The following is a 21,814-nucleotide window of genomic DNA, read 5'->3' as shown; positions in this document are numbered from 1 at the left end:
GTCCACTGCATCAGTGGATTAAGGACTTTCTGATAGGGAGAGAACAAACTGTAATAATAAATGGCTCTAAATCAACACCGATAACAGTAAACTCAGGTGTACCTCAAGGAACAGTCTTGGGTCCACTACTATTTTTAATTTACATAAATGATTTACCAAATTGCATTAGTTCAGGAACAAAAGTCAGATTATTTGCAGACGATTGCATAATATATAGAACAATAACAACAACACAAGACACAGATATTTTACAAAGAGAATTAGATGAATTACAGAAATGGGAATCAAATTGGAGCATGTCTTTCCACCCAGAAAAATGTCAGTTGTTAAGAGTAACAAAAAAACTAAAACAAATTAATTCCACTTATCTTATTCATGGCAAACCAGTAACACAGACTAAAAACGCAAAATACCTAGGTGTTATAATAAATGAAAAACTGTCATGGAATCCACATATTGAAACTACAAAAAAATCAAACAAAGCATTAGGATTTATTAAAAGAAATTTCTATAAATCAAATAAGAACATAAAACTAAAATGTTATTTAACTTTGGTTAGGCCAATAATAGAATATGCATCCTCCGTCTGGGACCCCTCAACTCAAGAAAACATTAAGAAACTAGAACAGACACAAAATAGAGCAGTGCGATTCATAACAAACGAATATTCACATTTGACTAGAGTAACACCTTTAGTAAAATCACTAAATTTAGAAAGCCTTCAGGACAGAAGGCTCAAAAGTAAAGTAGCAATCATACATAAAACACTGAACCATAATCTTCAAATACAAAAACAAAATTTAATAAAATACTCTGAAAGACACAAAGACAAAGGCACATTCCTCATCCCATATGCTAGGACAAATTTGTACAAATACTCCTTCTTCCCTAGTGCTATTAGAGCATGGAATGGGTTGCCTGAGCTAGCCAGGAAAACCAGTGACTTGGCAGAATTTAAGTCATTGGTTAATATGCATGACTAAATGCATGACGCGTAGGACGTAATCATCTTCTTTTTTGAAGTAACGTCTGTATTATATAAGATAAGAAGAAAAGTTTCATGGGCTTAATGTGTTGACAGATATTCAATCTCACTGTAGTAGCTTAGTCTGTAGGACGGACTGACAGTGCTAGACAGTACCAGCGCTGTCTTTAAAAACTCTTGATTTGGATAGGGGAGGCTTGAGTAAAAATGGCAGGTATGTGTTTTGGTTGTGACTAGTGTTAGGACTGTATCAGAAGGGAGGGAAACACCTTATTCATTTTGATGTGGTTGTAGGCCGAAAAATATATTGTTTTGGTCATCCTACTAATACTAAGCATTGCCACACAGCCAAAGGTGGAAGTTAGACCTTGAAACAGAGAGAGAGACCAAGCAAGAGCTAGAGAAAAACAGAGAGAGACCAAGCAAGAGCTAGAGAAAAACATAGAGAGACCAAGCAAGAGCTAGAGAAAAACAGAGAGAGACCAAGCAAGAGCTAGAGAAAAACATAGAGAGACCAAGCAAGAGCTAGAGAAAAACAGAGAGAGACCAAGCAAGAGCTAGAGAAAAACAGAGAGAGACCAAGCAAGAGCTAGAGAAAAACAGAGAGAGACCAAGCAAGAGCTAGAGAAAAACAGAGAGAGACCAAAAGAATAAGGGTCAAGAAAACAATAACACGAACTGGTGAGTGTGAAAGGAGAGAGGAATAGGCAGATGGTAGCCAGACAAATGAGAAATGACACAAGACAATCAACTTATTTTCTTCAGCCAGCTTGATGAAAGGCTGGTGAACATGGGGTAAAAGGGTGATGGCGGGGTTGTAGTAGTGGTGAATTCCTCTCAAGTTATTATTGACTGCACCATGAACTGACCTGATAGCATCACTTGGTTCATGTTGTCTTCACTAAACTGGCCCTCTTCTTTATCTTCACCGAACTGGTCCTTCCCTTTAGTTTCACTGGTGTCCTCTTCTTTATCTTCACCAAACTGGTCCTCCTCTTCCCTTTCTTCTTCTCCTCTTACACTCTCCTTCTCACCTTCCTCCTCTGTCCTCAATGGAAGCACGACTGACGGACTCTGCTTTGTATCAGACACTCCTGAGCCTGGAATACAAAGGGAAACGTCAACAAAAGCAACTACAACAATTGTTAACAAAGAGGTGCGGTGGCTAAATAGGTAAGAGGGTCCCGGGTTCGAATCTTTCGGAGGCCTCCACCCAGCTCTAGTGTCACCAACTGTCTTTACTCTTCTCCAACTACTGTCAGGTAGGCACTAGAGCCACCATAAAAGTAAATTAAGGCAATAAAGGATAGTGTGTGTTCCCCTTTCAGATCTAGTGATCTATAGGGCAGATGATGTAAAGGTCATCTGTTTCTGTGGCCATGGTGGTGTTGATTACGGAATCAAATGAACAGGGCCGGTCCTAAACAATTGCGGGGGCCCTATGCCAAACTGATTGCGCGCGGCCTAGTCTGGGTGGGCATAAGGATAATTAGTGAAAATTAAGATTATGTATTAGAAAATTTTTATTAATTCTTTACTAAGTACAAAATTGCGATCAAATTAACTTTACTTTACGAACCTTGCAACCTAAGGCATATTTATATGCCAGTGACTATAAACGTGAATAAAGAATTGGAACTTCTATTTAAGGTGAAACTTCGCACGATTATTACATTTTATTACATGAAAGCTGACAATGCCTTTTTTTCTTTTATCGCGCGTAGGATTGGCGTTTTCCGCAATGAACGACACCCACCAATGACATTTTGCCTATTTTTCAGGAGATTTTTATGAGTTTTTAGGAGATTTTAATAAATTCAGAAGATTTCCAGGAATGTTTCGTATATATTTTGCAATTTAATAATTGCACCTAGAATTTAGCGCGGAGCCCACTGCGACCGCATAGGTTGCAGTGGCCTGAGACCGGCCCGAGGATCGGTGTAAAAATATTTTAAGACCCCAGTGAAAAGAAAAAAAAAAGCGACGGTTCTGTGAAATGTTCAAAGGGCCTACTCACCTACCGGCTCAGTATCATAAAAAAATGTTTGTACCACAAGAAATATTGTGTCAATGCTCCTAATTTAAAACTGAGAAATGAGAGATATCTAAAATCTAAACGAACACGCACAATGACAAAAATACCAAGGGCTGTAACCCGTAACACTATCATAACAAGGGCCGTAACACCACCAAAGTCAGAGACATTCAGATAATTCCGACGTTATAACTATAAACATAGACTTTTTTTTTTTGCAGCATATTCTCATTAGTAAATCCCGATAATTTTACATTCTTCTAAGTTATATCAATTTAATAAAAGTATTTGTCCCCCCCCCCCTCGTCCCTCACACTTTTTCACCAAGCTGGGTAAAAGAGATGAGGGCGTAGTTTTATTGATTTATTTTCGTTTAGTCGGCGGTTTAGAGGGTGTCATAAGCCAAAGGTTGAGAAACACTGAAATACACGATCTACCAACGTCAACTGAAACACTTTCACGTTCTTGCATTCTGGACAGAACAACTCCCGAGACGTCTGCTAGCTGCACTTGCACGTGCCAATCTGGAAAAGAAGCTCAGTAAAAAAAAAAAAAAAAAAAGTATCAGATGGTTCGGGCATGTTCAACGAAATCGTCTCAGGTGGAATGCACACTTAATCTGCTGCAAGGCTAGCAAGGCTATTGCTGCACGCCTAATTGAAATGAAATATAGGTCTAATGAGAGCAGTGGTTGGCGGGATTGGACCACAAGCAACTTTCTGCGTGTTCTATTCCAGAGAGGTCAAGGTCTGTCTCAGAAGGAGTGGAATAAGTGCCAGAACACAATTCATATTCTTATATATAATACAGACGTTACTTCAAAAAAAAAGAAGTCCTACGCGTCATGCATATTAACCAATGACTTAAATTCTGCCAAGTCACTGGTTTTCCTGGCTAGCTCAGGCAACCCATTCCATGCTCTAATAGCGCTAGGGAAGAAGGAGTATTTGTACAAATTTGTCCTAGCATATGGAACGAGGAATGTGCCTTTATCTTTGTGTCTTTCTGAGATCATACTTGGAATGTGTCAACACAGGCGTAAAATATATGTGTGAGAGTGTGAGTAAGGCGCAACAAAGTCTGCCACTCAAGATTTGGACCAAGTGTAAGATTTTAGAAATATTAAATGAAGATCGTCTTTTTGTAAAACAGCCAAACGAATGATAGAATTTTAAGTTTAATTTTTCAGAGCAGCTCTATAAATAGCTCTATAAATATACACTGGAAAAAAAAATATCCATAAAACTCAAACGCTAAAAAATTTCGCAAATGACATGCCTTAGAGTTCACATTATGTGTTAAGTATATTATGACTACTTGACTACATTGCTATTATGTCTACAGTATGTGTACATTATGTTTGTGACTTGACTACATTGTCATCATGTCTACAATATGTGTACATTATGTTTGTGTACAATATGACTACATCGTTATCATGTCTACAGAATGTGTACATTAAATTATGTATGTGTACATTATGACTTCTTGGCAGTACTTGACTACATTGTTATCCTGTCTACAATAGGCCCTATGTGTACATTATGTTTGCATATTTTATGTCTTCTCTATGTTATTTGATGTCACCATTCAACAGTAGGCCTATATCGACGCCTTGTTTACGTTCTGTAATCTGTACATAGCATGGGCGTAGCCAGGGGGGGGGTTTTTGGGGTTCAAACCCCCCCCGAAATGAAATCCCCCCCCCCTGGGGGGGGGGAATCGAAATTTAGTGAATGATTTTTTGCTTTGATTTTGTTTATTTTAGGTGAGATTTGAATACTAAACCATCACTTGTCCCAGCACAACCAATGGGGTTTTGATTTTAAAACCCCCTACCAGGGGGTTTTGAGTTTAAAACCCCCTACCAGGGGGGTTCGAGTTTAAAAACCCCTACAAGGAGTTTTGAGTTTAAAACCCCCCAACTAGGGGTTTTGAGTTTTAAACCGCTTACTTGGGGTTTTTGCAGTTAACTCCCCCTCTTCTATAAAACAAAACAAAAAAAAATGCAAACGAAAATCCCCTAATTCCAAGAGCACAGTTAAGGGAGATTTTGATTTTAAAACCCCCTCCAAAATTTACGATAAACCCCCTCTTCAATATAAAAAAAAAAGCTAATTAGGCACTCAAAATGTTATGAGCGTAGCTAAATGGGTTTTGACATAGTTTTAAGTTTAAACCCCACTTAAGCGGGGTTTGAAGATAAAAAATACCTCTTTAATAATAAAAACAAAGCAAATTATACACTCAAAATGTTATGAGTGTAGTCAAAGGGGTTTTAAGTTTAAACTCCCCTCCAGTGGAGTTTGAAGCTAAAAAGTACCTCTTCAATATAAATAAAAGCAAATTACTCACTCTAAAATCTATGAGCGCAGCCAAAAGGGTTTTGAGTTTAAACCCCCCCGCTAGGGGGGTTTGAGGCTAAAAAATACATCTTCAGCGTAAGAAAAAAGCAAATTACGAACTCAAAATGCTATGAGCGTTGCCAAAAGAATTTGAGTTTAAACCCCCTTTCAGAGGGGTTTAATGCTAAAAAAATACCTCTTCAATATAAAAAAAAAAAGCAAATTACACACTTAAATTATTTGAGCGTAGCCAATCCAATCGGGGGTTTTGAGTTTAAACCCCTCTTCCACAGATGGAGTTTGTTTAAACTTTAAAACCCCTCCAGATGGTTTTGAGTTTAAGATCCCCCCACAGAGCATTTTGAGTTGGAAAATCCCCAACAGATGATTTTGACGATAAAACTTCTCTTTTCGTTATAAAATCTAAAGCAAACTACAGTCACTTAATTCCAAGAGCGTATTCAAGAGAGGTTACACATTTTTACCAGTGGCAGGGCTCCCTTAATAAACTGCAGTGAATAGTCATCTGCCGAAATTGAAAAACACTAAATGTGGCTCAAGAAAGATGGCTAAGACAGATTTTAGGAGTCAGTTATAGAGATCGGGTTTAAATCAAGGAAATCCTATGCCGAACTGGGAGTCAACCACTTAGTAAGATTGTGAGAGAGCGACGCATGAGGTTTGCGGGACATGTTCTCCGACAAAATGAATTACGCATAAGAAGAGTTGCAATGATATCCTAGTACAACTTGACGCCACTTATTCATTGAGGTCCTCATGGCAGGTGGGAAGAGGCTTCAGACATTACCAGTGACAGATTTTTATGGAAACAGTTTATCGTCAAATGCTCCGAACGGCGCGGTAGGGTCTAAGTCAGTAAGAATAGCACATTAGGTTTTTCAAATAAAACTTTTTAATAGCAGGAAAATGCACTGTAGATACCTCAGAACATGCATTTTGTTGGCTTTCAAGACCAGAAATAATGCTTGGCGGCGGGGCTTCGCCTCGCGCTAAGGGAGCTCCTAGCGCTCCCCAAGACCCCATTGCTAGTAATGGCTGGGAATCTACAATTTTATGGAAACAGCTCGACGGCAAATGCGCCAAACGTCGCGGGAGGGTCTAAGTCAGTAAGAATAGCACATTAGGTATTTGAAATAAAACTTTTTAATAGCAGGAAAATGCACTGTAGATACCTCAGAATATGCATTTTGTTGGCTTTCAATATCAGAAATAGTGCTTGGCGGCGGGGCTTCGCCCCGCGCTGGGGGAGCTCCTAGCGCTCCCCCAGACCCCCTTGATAGTATTGGCAGGAAATCTACAATTTTTCCACTAACTCATGGAAGAATGAAGGGTCAGAATGCAATAAAGATTATGTACACACACACACACACACATAAATATATATTTAAAAAAAAAATTCGCGGGGGAGGGGGGGGGTTAAAAAAAATCCCCCCCCCAAAACCCCCCCCCCCCCGAAAAAAAATCCTGGCTACGCCCATGGTACATAGTATTTCCACATTCTGCCTACAGTGTACATTATGTAGGCCTATAACGTCTGCCTACAGCAAATATTAAGTCTGCAGTCTGCCTACATTATGTCTGCATTCTTTCTCCTTGTTTTTCCCTCCACCCCAAGTTTCTATTGTAGACACAATGTGACCAATCCAATCCATTGCTCTCCCACCATGACGGTCATGTGACCTATGTGAACTGTGTTGAAACTACTGTATTCTACTGACACAATTTTGGATTTTATTAATTCTCTACAAAATTTGTCTTTCTTTCTCTTGGACAAACATAAACATAAACCTTGCTATAAATAATAACATGAGAGAAGCTAACATTTAAAAAAAAAAGGAGGAGGGGGGGGGGGAGAGATTTGTTTGCACTAGATGTCAACAACATTTCACCCTTTCGCGTCTCCATCGGCTTTTTTTAAAAATATTATTTTTATAATTAAAAAAAAAATTGCTGTTTCAAATTGTCAATGTGAAGCACTTTTTAATATTTCTTGTACATCTTTCGTCTTTTATTTTGTTCCAAGTGACTCGGGAGTGTGCGAAGAACGCACAAGGAAAACTAGCGCATTCTTAGTCACGTGGACAAGTATACATGGAACTCGCAATGTTATCATTGGTCCAACTCATTTCTCGCCATGTTGAACTAGTATCATGTTTTTTTCCCGAGGTTTGAATATGCGGCGATATAACATTTTTTTTCATATTGGTAACATTCAGCCAGATTAAAAATTAGGACATTGGTTTCACCCGTACACATTTAATAAAAATCAATCAACGTAAACATTTCATAAACAATCAATCAACGTACACATTTCATAAACAATCAATCAATGTAAACATCTCATAAACAATCAACACAAACATTTCATAAAAATCAATCAATGTACACATTTCATAAACAATCAATCAACGTACACATTTCATAATTAAACATTCGTTAAGACAATGAAAAAGACAATGGAAAAAAAAAGTTACCTTGGTATTGGTCAGATGATCCGATGACCTTTGAACTATTCAGCATGTACTCCTGTTGGAAGAAAAAGAAAAAAAAATGTCACTAAGCTTAAGCCGTACCGAACGACACTATCTCTGTAATGTACACAACTCCCCAAGCGGCCTTCTATATATATCCATCCACTGCACGCCTGCCCTATCAGACAAGTGGCTGTTAGAATGTACAATCCACAGGCGAAACAATTCCACTCTCCGATGACAAAGAGGCCAAAAGTTAAGGCCGTAAACTAAAAATAATCAAAATAGTTGACTTCATTTAACGACAATAAACTGAACAGACGTCACCAAGGTTAACAACTTGAATGGCGTCATGTGGAAATGAAAAGAAACAGAATAGCTCAGTGCTTCCCAAGTGTTGCGGGTTTGAGACTACCAGGCCACATCTAAGCTATTGTTAAAAAAACAACAACTTGAAAGTTTCTGGAGTCTACTATCATACCCAAAAAAAAAAAAACAACACAAAACAATAAAAAAACAACAAGGTTACAAAGACAGTTTGTGTGGAATCACAAACTCAAAATCGACCCCCGAAGTGGTCCACCCAGGCAGGTAAATAGGCAGGATTCAATATTTTCAGAAAGAATATCAGAGTAAAATTCTATCATAGACAAATGGAGAAAGAAGGTTGACCGATCTTGTGTGGTGCCCCAACGGTCCAACAGACCAAGGAATAGGTGAAAGTGAAGTTGAAGTTGGATGTGAACCTGACCTAACTGATGTTATCTAATTGACCTAATTGTTTTGTAAAGGATGAATCTCTTATTCAAAGCCTCAAGAAAATACAACAACATCATATCATATTTCTTATGTTTCGTCCCCCGTGTGGTGTATTGCAGTTCACGAAATAATTTTGGAAAACTACTTATTAATTGTTGTTTTAAATTATGTTCCACTTATATGCATACTAAATACATTTTCTCTCTTTAAAAAAAAGTAAAACATTTTTTTGTAAATGTATAGTTAGTATGACAGAACTTGCTAAACGTAACAATACTATTGTAAAAATTTTTTTTTATCAAAATATCTAAAACCGTTAGCATAAATGTGTTGAAAATATGGTAAATAGTAGTCTCCCTTACTAAATAGCCTCCCGTCTTTGTAATATTAATAGTGAATAGTTGTAAAAATGATGTATTAAAATGAAAAAAAAAAAAAAACTGCTTGCATAGTTGATTTTAAAAATTAAATTTTTCCTTTTCAGAAAAGAAAAAAGTAGCCGTTGCATCAGAACTTTGAATGGTTTAAAATATCACGATTTTCAATATCTTTTCCAGTTTACGAGATCTAAACGGGACGGACGGACGGACAGGCCACACAAAACTAATAGCGTCTATTCCCCTTTTGGAGGCCGCTAAATAACTAGAACAAACATTGTATATGACGTCATAAAAATACACACAGTAGATGTACAATACTTGGTTGTTTGTTTGCTTTGTGCGCACAAGATTCATGGCTTAAACTCTGACATTCAAACAGCTCCCAATTTTTTGGTTGTTGTTTGATAAACTTGCCAGATAGTGGTAGACACACTTATGATGACGTCATAACGTATTAAAACTGCTTTATATCTTGTATCAGTAGCTCTAAGATCCTTATCTGGGTTACATATCAACGTATGGTATCTTATCACTCAGACTAAACCAAACGTTTCGGCTTAAACTTTTTTTTTCTCTCACTCGGGGTGTGGATGGAACAAAAGCCAGCAACTTAGTCCAAAAAGTCCGCCAATGGGGGCATCAGTGTGCCGTTAGATGGAGCTGCGGTCCCTGCAAGGAGAGTGGCGGTTACAGTATAGGAATATGAGGCAAACTCCTCATGGTTAGCGCTGCCATAGGCCACTTATAGCGAGTGGGAACCAGGAACCACCGCTGTGTACGCGGTAAGGTCCCCTTACTTGGTCCATGGCCGTTACTGCTGGAGGCCCTCAGGCAGGACTTGAGGTGAAGAAATCCCGGTCCAGGTCTGTTCGTTGGATAAAAGCCTTTTCCAACGATCAACTTCGGCCCCGATTCTCTCCTGGACTTTATCGAAAGTTGTTTTAGGTGACGTCCTCAAAGAAACATTGACCATGGGCTGGAATTAGAACAAGAAATCTAAATCGATGATTGTTCTCATTGTTCTGGCTCCAGCAAACTTTAGAAGACAAACTTGTAAACTCCTGTCGCTTACGTACTAAATGCTTTGAGAAACACTGACCTACTCTGTAGACAATAGTCTGCTCTGTGACCTCGTATAGCATACTTTGAGAAACACTGACCTACTCTGTAGACAATAGTCTGTCTGTGACTCGTATAGCATACTTTGAGAAACACTGACCTACTCTGTAGACAATAGTCTGCTCTGTGACCTCGTATAGCATACTTTGAGAAACACTGACCTACTCTGTAGACAATAGTCTCTCTGTGACTCGTATAGCATACTTTGAGAAACACTGACCTACTTTGCAGACAATAATATGCTCTGTGACCTCGTTCTTCGAAAAATACTAATCTACTCTGGAGACAATAGTCTGCCCAGTAACCTCGTAAAAAAAAAAAGGATCTACATTTCAAATCTAAAATCTTTGAGCGACTTTTCAAATATTATTTTATTCTAGGTGGATAATGGCGCTTAAAGAAGGAGATCATCCATAAATGACATCGAAATGAAAGCTTTTTTTTTTTTTTCAACACTGCATCCTCACGGCTTAATTATATCGCCTCCCTTTTCTATTGGTCTGCAATCCTTTTCCTTTTCTGTTACAGTCTGCAACCCTTAGCCTTTTTTGTTACAGTCTGCAACCCTTAGCCTTTTTGAATGCCCACATACCAGCAGTACATAAAATAAACATGATTAGAATTAGTCATTTAAAATTACATCAATGTGCATGTGTGTGTGTGTGTGTACTAACTGTTTGGACATGACATCAGCACAGACAGTCCGTGATACAGAAATTTAAATTAAAAAGGATTATTTTCATATGCTCTCATAATATGATGAGAAATAAACAAATGTTTCCCATTAGCTCACATACAGAAGTGGTGACCTCTAAAACAAAGGAAACAAAAACATCCACATGCAAATACTTCAATAAAGCCCACCCCAGACTCTTTCTTGATAACGTTACAAATGAATGATCCCTAGTCGAGACCACACACTAGTCCAACCAGTTGGAAAACTTGGAGACACAGAAATCTCAACCAAAAACAACAAACAAAACAAGAAAACAAAACAACAAAACAAAACAAGAACTGAGTTGTGCTAAAAAGATAATATTGCGAGGCATAGAAGAGTTTCACAAGCAAAATAAAAAAAAAATACTTTAAAAAAAAGCTTATGTAAGTGATAACTATATCTCTCAATAATGTAGAGGTTATTTCCCTTTTTTGACATTTAAAAAAAAAACAAATTAATCAACTAGCAATAAATTAGTTGACTGATTGGTTAATTTTTAAATTGATTCATGTTTTTCTAGGTTCTAATTAGTACAATAAATAATTGTTTTAAGTTTCAACTTGATCTAAGAGAGATAACGTGTACAGTTATCTAAGGGGACAAAACAAAACATATTTCTTCATGTCTGTGACTACTAAAGGATTAAGCGATGGGAAGACAACACACAAGAATGGACGGGCTACCGTTGAAAGATGTTCTATCCAAGGCAAAAGACAAAGAGGAATGGAGAGACACGATTGACAAATCTTGCATGGTGCCCCAACTGTCCAACAGGCTAAGGGATAGGTGAAGCTAAATAACTAGAAGTAATTAAAGGGTGGGGCACTCTGTACATTTTGTTACAATGAATGAACTTGAATTTACCCAGGCGTGTAGGACACTCTGGAGATAAAGCGAATTGTTCTTAATAATAGTAACACGAGACAGCCTTGTTCTGAAAGACGTCATCAAGTAGGCCACTCAAGTCTCTTTATTTATGTGACTGTCACAAACATAAAAAACTCAAACATATGCTGTAAAAACACCGGCACACACACACACACAAGAGCGAAAGAAAGAGAGAGAAAGAGATAGAGGATTTATCACATCAAGCTGTAACAGTAGCCTTCGTTTATTGTATTCATATCAATGCTGCTATGGCCATTACTGCTGGGAAGGTGAAGAGTTCCCGGTCCAGGTTTTTTCGTTGGATAAAAGCCCTTTCCAACGATCAACTTGATAATGATGCCTTTAGCGCCGATTCTCTCCTGGACTTTATCGAAAGTTGTTTTAGGTGACGTCCTCAAAGAAACATTGACCATGGGCTGGAATTAGAACAAGAAATCTAAATCGATGATTGTTCTCATTGTTCAGCAAACTTTAGAAGACAAACTTGTAAACTCCTGCCGCTTACGTACTAAATGCTTTGTAAAACACTGACCTACTTTGGAGACAATAGTCTGCTCTGTGACCTCGTATAGCATACTTTGAGAAACACTGACCTACTCTGGGGACTCACAAGTCTCACTAGCCTAATATTAGAACAATTCATTCCAACTCTTCCACTAGATCTAGATCTAAATATCTGCACAAAATTTCAGACTCAAAACTCCGTGTAAATCTTATGTGCAAAAAAATCAAGATGAAATCAAATCAGTTTATCGACCAGTGGTCAGCAAGTGTATAATGTGGCCAGCACTATCACCTGCAAAAGACAATAAATTTATGTGGAAAAACACAGTTCCCCCTCCATTTCTTCTTCCTCAAAACTTTTCAGTGAGGTAGTTGAGGACATGATAATGAAATGGTTAATCTGTCAAACCCATCATCAACGAAACAATAAGCAGAGAGTCGATGCTAAAAAGTGCGCCATTTTTATTCCAAGGAATGCGTCTTGTATCCATGACATGGACAATTATCAGAAAGTGACAAAACCTGAAAACAAATAAAACTGTAATCAAGACATGTGACAAACATTTCATAGTTCAGTGTAGGCTATATAGCTTAGTGCAAACCAACTGTGAAGGGGACACCACTCTGACATGATCTCAATCCACTCAATACAGCAGATGACTCGTTCTATTCACACTTCAACAAGAGGAAAAAAAAATAGAAAATCCATTTCCCCCTGTCCATCTAAAATTACCATCGCGAAGTCAAACACATACAAATCTATTTTTAATGCGTCTTTTTAGTGTTTCAATAAAAAAAAAAGGGTTTACAATTTGAGATATGTTATTTTTAGCCATCATCCCAGAAAGCGCAACTCGATACTGCAAATTTGGTTCGATACTGGCAGACGTGGCTCAATACCGGCAGACGAAGGCTCGATACCAGCAGACGTGGCTCGATACCAGCAGACGAAGGCTACGGGAAGAGAACACTACAAGCCATCCGATCACTTCTATTTTGGACCAGAATGGAGCAAGCGCAAAACGGGCTAAAACCTTAATTGTGACTGGATGTTTGATCTTTTTTTTCTGTTGGAAATGACAGACAGTTAAGATCAATAACAACCTGTTTCATTGAAGAGATGGGAAGACGTTTGGAGAGAGAGAGAGAGAGAGAGAGAGATATGGAGTAAACAGATAAAGAAAGTAAGTGATAGCAAGGAGGACAATGAAAGAGATGAGACAGGAAAGAAAACGAGGAATAGAGAGAGATTGGAAAAAGAAATAGCAGAGGAAAGAGAAAAGAGAAAGAAGGGATGTAAAGAAGAGAGAGAGAGAGAGAGAGAATGTGTATATAGTAATGGAAAGAAAAAACATGAAGAAGCGAGTCAGAAAGAAAGAAGAAAATGGACCATAAAGAGAACACCAACACCAGTGAATTATTGCGAGGACAGAAGGAGAGATGGAGAGAAGGATAGATGGAGAGAAGAAGAGAAGGAGAGATGGAAAGAAGGAGAGATGGAGAGAAGGAGAGATGGAGAGAAGGATAGATGGAGAGAAGAAGAGAAGGAGAGATGGAAAGAAGGAGAGATGGAAAGAAGGAGAGATGGAGAGAAGGATAGATGGAGAGAAGAAGAGAAGGAGAGATGGAAAGAAGGAGAGATGGAGAGAAGGAGAGATGGAGAGAAGGAGATATGGACAGAAGGAGAGATGGAGAGAAGGAGAGATGGAGAGAAGGAGAGATGGTGAGAAGGAGAGATGGAGAGAAGGAGAGAAGGAGAGATGGAAAGAAGGAGAGATGGAGAGAAGGAGAGATGGAGAGGAGAGATGGAGAGAAGGAGAGATGGAGAGAAGGAGAGATGGAAAGAAGGATAGATGGAGAGAAGAAGAGAAGGAGAGATGGAAAGAAGGAGAGATGGAGAGAAGGAGAGATGGAGAGAAGGAGAGATGGAGAGAAGGAGAGTTGGAAAGAAGGATAGATGGAGAGAAGAAGAGAAGGAGAGATGGAAAGAAGGAAAGATGGAGAGAAGAAGAGAAGGAGAGATGGAAAGAAGGAGAGATGGAGAGAAGAAGAGATGAAGAGAAGGAGAGATGGAGAGAAGGAGAGAAGGAAATATGGAAAGAAGGAGAGATGGAGAGAAGAAGAGATGAAGAGAAGGAGAGATGGAGAGAAGACGAGATGAAGAGAAGGAGAGATGGAGAGAAGGAGAGATGAAGAGAAGGAGACATGAAGAGATGAAGAGAAGGAGAGAAGAAGAGAAGAAGAGAAGGAGAGATGGAAAGAAGGAGAGATGGAGAGAAGAAGAGAAGGAGAGATGGAAAGAAGGAGAGATGGAGAGAAGAAGAGATGAAGAGAAGGAGAGAAGGAGAGAAGAAGAGATGAAGAGAAGGAGAGAAGAAGAGAAAGAGAGATGGAGAGAAGAGAAGGAGAGATGGAGAGAAGACGAGATGAAGAGAAGGAGAGAAGGAGAGATGAAGAGAAGGAGAGATGAAGAGAAGAAGAGAAGGAGAGATGGAAAGAAGAAGAGATGGAGAGAAGAAGAGAAGGAGAGATGAAGAGAAGAAGAGATGAAGAGATGAAGAGAAGGGGAGATGGAGAGAAGGAGAGATGGAGAGAAGAAGAGATGGAGAGAAGGAGAGAAAGAAGAGAAGGAGAGAAAGAAGAGAAGGAGAGAAAGAAGAGATGGAGAGAAGAAGAGATGAAGAGAAGGAGAGATGGAGAGAAGAAAAGATGAAGAGAAGGAGAGTTGAAGAGAAGGGGAGATGGAGAGAAGGAGAGATGAAGAGAAGAAGAGATGAAGAGAAGGAGAGATGGAGAGAAGAAGAGATGAAGAGAAAAAGAGTTGAAGAGAAGAAGAGATGAAGAGAAGGAGAGTTGAAGAGAAGGGGAGATGGAGAGAAGGAGAGACTACAAAGAAAGAGGGGGAGGGAGGGAGGTTGGGGAGAACTGTAAAGAGGTAATTTTATAACATAGTCATCGACATTTTTCAGAGTTCAGTCGCCAAACAGAATCAACTCCCATGATTTGGACAGTCTTGATTAAAGAAGATCCTAGGACCAGATATGACAAATAAGAGCTCTACATAAGATTATTTTTAACTACTTCATTAAGCATAATGGTTTTATTGTCAATACAATAAAATATAAGTAGTGATTGAGTTAATCTTGCAAACTATTATACTAACCACGGAACCCAACACAATGCTTCTTAGATTTTAAAGGAGATAAGCTAACAATTATCCCTGGGGCAATATAAAAATATATATTGTTAACTTTATACGAAGATAAATATTTTCTTGGTTTCTCCTATGCTTGAGAAACGCTCAGGGCACTGCTCCGCCCAATGCTATTCACACGGATTTTTCTCCTCTGGTCACTGGCCAAATTTTTTGATTCACTTACGATGCTTTTGGACGGATGAAAATTGATGAAGTCAGCTCTTCCTTCCCAAGCTTCTTCCGGGTGTCTAACGTCGTTAGTAAAAATGGATTCCGTGTCGATAAACATTAAAAGGAGACCGTGTTTAAAGCACGCTATTCCATTGAGATGAAAGGAAAATACCAGAGATGCCTAAGGTTTTAATGTTGTTGACCAAGAGTTGTGTTTACTCTAGGAGTTAGCGTTTCTTGTTGCCATTGACACAAAATCCGCATTTAATGATTCTCAAACAGCAAACCATGACAAACATATAGACTCATCATAAAGAAAACGTAAAGGCTTATCATAAAGAAAAGATACAGACTTATTATGAAGAAAAGATACAGACTTATCATGAATAAAACATACAGACTTATCATGAGGGAAACGTACAGACTTATGAAGAAAACGTACAGACTTATCATGAATAAAACGTACAGACTTATCATGAAGAAAACGTACAGACTTATCATGAAGAAAATGTACAGACTTATTACGAATAAAACGTACAGACTTATCATGAAGAAAACATACAGACTTATCACAAATAAAACATAGACTTATCATGAAGAAAATGTACAGACTTATTACGAATAAAACGTACAGACTTATCATGAAGAAAACATACAGACTTATCACGAATAAAACATAGACTTATCATAAAGAAAACGTACAGACTTATCATGAATAAAACGTACAGACTTATCATGAAGAAAATGTACAGACTTATCATGAAGAAAACGTACAGATGTATCATGAAGAAAATGTACAGACTTATCATGAAGAAAATGTACAGACTTATCATGAAGAAAATGTACAGACTTATCACAAAATAAACGTACAGATTTATCATAAAGAAAACAGAGATATCATAAAATAGTACATACTTATCATGAAGAAAACGTACACATATTATGAACTTATCAGACTTATGAAGTAAACATCTAGTCTCATCAAGTAGAAAATGTATAGGCCTTTTTTTTTTGTTATTGATTCATGTGCTGCCATCGACACTGACTAATTGTGTAAAGTTTCAACTTGATCTGACAATGGGAAATAAGATGTTAAAGTATGTATAAGATTCCACCCAGACAGACAGGGTTGATATAAGCTTTGTAAAAAGAAAAAAGAGCAGATTACTGTGAATCACTTTTTGTATGAGCATCTCCAATAAAACTAGTGGCAGGTCTATCAAGTGAACCTTTGGTGGTACCCTAATTTCTTTCCGGTCATCAGCTGTTCATAGCAGAATATCAAGAGAGAGGCCGGTCTCGTTGTGTCCAGCTAGCTTTTCTTCGAACGACAAAATTACAAATGACAAAATTACCTCCCCAGACTCCAAGCGGCCTGAAAAAGGAGCTATTCTGTAATGCAACCCTCCAGTGGCCGAGCCTGCAACCAAATCCCCTGAAATATCCGGAAGCACTAAATGTTCATATGTATCTGAAAATAGAGCAAAATTTAGAATTACGTCACAAGAGGATACCAATAACAAGTCTATTAATAACTTAGACTATGACCGTCAATAAGTTGAACTCTAAACTAAAGGACATTCATTAGTCCAACTAATCACTAGATGGTGACACCAACAGTTATTAGGTGATCCTCTGGGAGGGAAAAGTTAGCACCCTGACGCAGTCGAGTGTACAATGACGTTAGCTTTGTGCTGACTACACGACGACGCAAGTACACCTGATCTTGTTGTCCAACTGAAGCTACCACCATTAAGCCTGGGACCAATTCATACATGGCGTGCGATATCGATTGAGGGTCAAGAATCAAGAGCCAATTACCACTTTGACAAGATGGTGCCTAGTGCAGCGAAATTGAAATTTCAGAGTTGGACTTTGGCTGAAAGGACGTGGAAATTATTATTTTACACCCAACAACGAACGAAGTAGCAGAGAAATCCAATAATAATGAAAATATATATGTATATTCTATTACCAGTGCCCTAAGAGTGTCGCACCACTTCCAAAGATGTCTGGTATGTCCACTCTTGTCTTACTTTCACGCTCTACCAAAATGTGTTGCAGTAAAAAAAAAAAAGACAACTCTTCCAGTTATGAAACGTAACAATGTAAAAAGAAAAAAAAAAGAACTATTGTAACTTTTGCAACCAATTATTTCAATAACAATTTTCTACTTCTTCTGTATAGTCAAAAGATAAAGAAGTTGGTAACAATTATTTATGTTTCTCGTCTGAGGCCTCAAAGCACATACTATGACAGGAAAAACATTTCAAATAAATTGCTATAAAGAAAATACCTCCTTTATACAAATTATAGAGCGATTGATTTTCTCTTAATAAATAATGAATGTTAGATTTTTTAAAAATATTTTTTTTTTACCCCACCTGCATCCCTTTTCTCCCGAGTAATAATCGCTGGTTAATAATCGCTACTAAAGTTTATAGTAATCCATTGATTGGCTTTAAGATCTAAACTTAGAAGACGATGTGCAAAATGTTCCTGAACATTACAAAAAATAAAATCTAATAAAATACTCAGAAAGGCACACAGATTTAAAGGCACATTCCTCGTTCCATATGCTAGGACACATTTGTACAAATGCTCCTTCTTTCCTAGTGCTATTAGAGCATGCAAGGGGTTGCCTGAGCTAGCCAGGAAAATCAGTGACTTGGCAGAATTTAAGTCACTGGTTAACATGCATGACTAGATGCATGACGCGTAGGACGTAATCATCTTCTTTTTTTGAAGTAACGTCTGTAGTATATAAGATTGGATAAGTTTCCCGAACGAGATAGTCCTTCCAAGAATGCGATAGTCCTTTCAAAACCGATGTTAGATCTAGTTCTCTAACCAGCTTAAATTTATTTTCTTTTTTTTTAAATTTTAATTATAGCGGTCAAACCAGAGTTTTCCCAGTGTGACCTAAAACCTAGTAATTCTTTTCTTAGCGATATACAGCAATTGTTAAATTTTTAGGAAAATCGTTACAGTCGTCCAGATTCTACCCACCCAGGTTCTACCCACCCAGGTTCTACCCACCCAGGTTCCATAAAGTCGTGACTTCAATAGAGGTATTGTTAAAAAAAATGTACAAAATAAAAAAAATGAACCCACATATAACTTAGAAGTCGCAAGGTATTAAAGAACAGTGTCCTGGATTAGACATACTGTATTCTAAACAGACAGTCTACTGCGCAGAAAAAAAAAGACAACTAACCATTAAAGCCCAGTCAAATTGATATCGTCTGAAAACTAAACGTAATCTCAAAGTGTGCAATTAACCAAATACATCTACCGTCACCTATTAATCATAAATAATTAAAATACACAGATCTATGCATCAGGTGACATTTCTTTGCTAGGAATTGATGTAATCATAGAATTGACGTAATCAAATAATGTGTTTTCTTTTCCAAAGAAAATAGATTCAAGCGTTTACCCAACATAACTTGACATCAATACATTGGAACCTGCAAAGTTTGGGGTATTCAGAGCCGCCCCTTTCCAACCATCATTATTTCCACTCCCCTCCCCCCCCACCCCCCAACAAACTAGATGAAGTCTTTATTATCTATCATCCAGCGTTAACAGAACAAAATTCTTGTCTTTATTTGTTCATTATCGACTGGGTAAGTAATAGCACACTACAAGGGCCGGGACACGGCAGACATCGATCTACTATTTCACAATCATAACTCTACGATCTGTAGGTTGAAGAGATCATTCAATAGCAGAAGAAAACAAACAAGCAACGACAACAACAGTGTGCACTTTATAAATGTACTAAGTGATTAAGTTATGCAAGCACTGAACGATTAAGTTATGCAAGTACTAAACAATTATGTAATACAAGTACAGGATGATTAAGTTATGCAAGTACTGATTGATTAAGTTATGTTAGTACTAAACAATTAAGCTATGCAAGTACAGGATGATTAAGTTATTCTAGTAATAAATGATTTAAGTTATGCAAGTATTGGATGATTAAGTTATGCAAGTATTGACTGATTAAGTTATGCAAGTATTGACTGATTAAGTTATGCAAACACTAAATGATTAAAGTTATGCAAGCATTGAAATATAAAAATCGTGTACATTTGAAGTTAATGAGTCCGAGTCTTGTGACACTGAACAAACTCATGTATTATGAACAGATCTTCTTTCTTTGAAAGGTCACTGACCGTGGTAGGGACGAGATCACCAAATATGTATACAGCTTAACTGTAATCAGATCTAGTGTTATGGCAACCACAACAACGAACGAATACCACGACTAGACCTTGCTGTCTGATCAACGGGGCGGCCTGAGCAGTAGCCGGGGGGGGGGGTAGTGAGGGAGAGGGTCGTATGCTGTGTCGACAGGGTTTGTACTAGTAGATTAAATATAAAATACTCTCCCTCTCTTAACGCTGTAGTTATCATTATTGGAGAAAACATACGTACGTATACTATATGCAGGTAAAATTGGTCGCTCGTTTAGAACCTGCGGTGATGAGTCTCCCTACCGTGGCCCACACCTTTGCGCGCGTGTCCTCCGGTGATAGCCTCATCTTACTTGAATCCAATTAATCTTTTTCGTTGATTAACATAACATGTTAAAAATTAGACTATAAAAAGCATACTTTAAGCCTGGGGACCTGACACTTCAATGACTTCTTATTGGGAGCTTGTGTTAGGGAAGTTAGAGTAAAAGGTTTAGAGTTAACGTTCTTTCAAGTAGTCATTCTGTACGTACTATGAATGTAAACATTGAAACTACGGGTTTACTAGTACTAAGGATTAAGGCTGGACTTAATAGATTAATTCCTTTTCATTTTTTTTTTGTCAAACTGAAAAAAAAAAAAGCAGGCTCTGGCGTGCATAAACAATGAAGACTTGGCAACATTAAAATTTTCATTTTTTAAAGAGCTTCAAGAAGAAATTGTTTTCAGAAAAAAAACAACTCTTTAATGGTGCACGCAGGATTGTAAATAATTTTTTTTTTTTGCAAAAGTTTGAAGCATTAGATTTTATGATAACGTCTCGAAGGTCGATTCTGAACAATTCAAATGTGCTGGTTACTCGGATATGAACAATTCAAATGTCCAGGTTACTCGGATATAAACAATTCAAATGTGCTGGTTACTCGGATATGAACAATTCAAATGTCCAGGTTACTCGGATATGAACAATTCAAATGTCCAGGTTACTCGGATATGAACAATTCAAATGTCCAGGTTACTCGGATATGAACAATTCAAATGTCCAGGTTACTCGGATATGAACAATGCAAACAGTTGAGACTGTAATACAAACACATCTACCCACCTTTGAGACATTCCAACATTTCCTGTACAGGTAATTTGACTTTTACGAACCGACTTTTGAGATAATTTCTCATATACAATTAAAGAGCTATTGCTTATGATCACGATGACTCAATAATAAAATAATTAAATGAATAACAATCATGTCTGCCACATATGATCATGTGGTCTTTTTTGAGAAAGAGAGAGAGAAAGAGAGAGAAAAAAAAGAGGCAGACAGACAGACAGACAAACAGGGGGGAGGATTAGAGATAAGGATGGATGGAGAGAGAAGGTGGATGGATAAATGAAAAGAGATGGAGGTATGGAGAGAGATAAAGAGGGGCCTGGAGGTGGAATGGTGGATAGAAAGGAACGGAGAGAGCGGAGTGGAGAGATAGTATTCCAGAGAGGAGGGAGAGACAGAAGAAGAAGGTGGGGAGAGGTGGTTAGACAGAGAGGTTTAATCTAAGTGCCGAAACATTTTACCTAGAACATAAAATTGAGGTCGAGGTTGTACTTTATTTATTTCCAAGCTGATAACGAGAAGAATGTTAGCTCAGCAAAACTTTCTGGCAAGTGGTTGCAACAAGAAAATGTATGTCTACTTTACATCAGAGCTCCCGCAGTTCTTGCTATAATGTGGACAATGAAAGCTGCTATACGCAGACGTCCCAGCATGCAATACGACTGGAATATATCAATTTTAAAGAGGTCTTTATAGAAACGGAAGTGAAGTACCAAGGTCAAATAAATGCCATGGAGTCGAGCGAGAAATTTACGGAAGATTTAAAAAAAAAAGGAGAATGGGAATGTACAAGAGCAGTGTGTCTAAAATTTGTATGTCAGGGTCACAACTTGCGCAGACGACATTTCGAAAGACCCCCATACCCTAAATGCTCTAAAATACACAACAAAAACGTCTCTCTCTTTTATG

General features: G+C 37.9%; 1 protein-coding gene across 3 annotated transcripts in view; it reads right to left on the bottom strand.

The window, feature by feature from the left end:
• The window catches only part of LOC106079740 (uncharacterized), a 115,668-nt gene that overhangs the window by 7,866 nt on the left and 85,988 nt on the right, over nucleotides 1-21,814 (bottom strand). For all 3 annotated transcript variants that reach the window (XM_056023615.1, XM_056023617.1, XM_056023618.1), the window contains exons 9-11: nucleotides 16,948-17,063; nucleotides 7,861-7,912; nucleotides 1,855-2,085 (exon numbers count right to left, since the gene is read on the bottom strand). In XM_056023615.1, coding sequence (XP_055879590.1) covers nucleotides 1,855-2,085; nucleotides 7,861-7,912; nucleotides 16,948-17,063 — 399 coding nt within the window. The remainder of the gene's footprint in view (nucleotides 1-1,854; nucleotides 2,086-7,860; nucleotides 7,913-16,947; nucleotides 17,064-21,814) is intronic.

The sequence above is a fragment of the Biomphalaria glabrata genome, chromosome 3 (genome assembly GCF_947242115.1).
Source record: "Biomphalaria glabrata chromosome 3, xgBioGlab47.1, whole genome shotgun sequence".
In the NCBI taxonomy this organism is placed as follows: Eukaryota; Metazoa; Mollusca; class Gastropoda; family Planorbidae; genus Biomphalaria; species Biomphalaria glabrata.
Note: the sequence above shows the minus strand (reverse complement) of the source record. Positions and strands in the feature narration are given on the sequence as shown.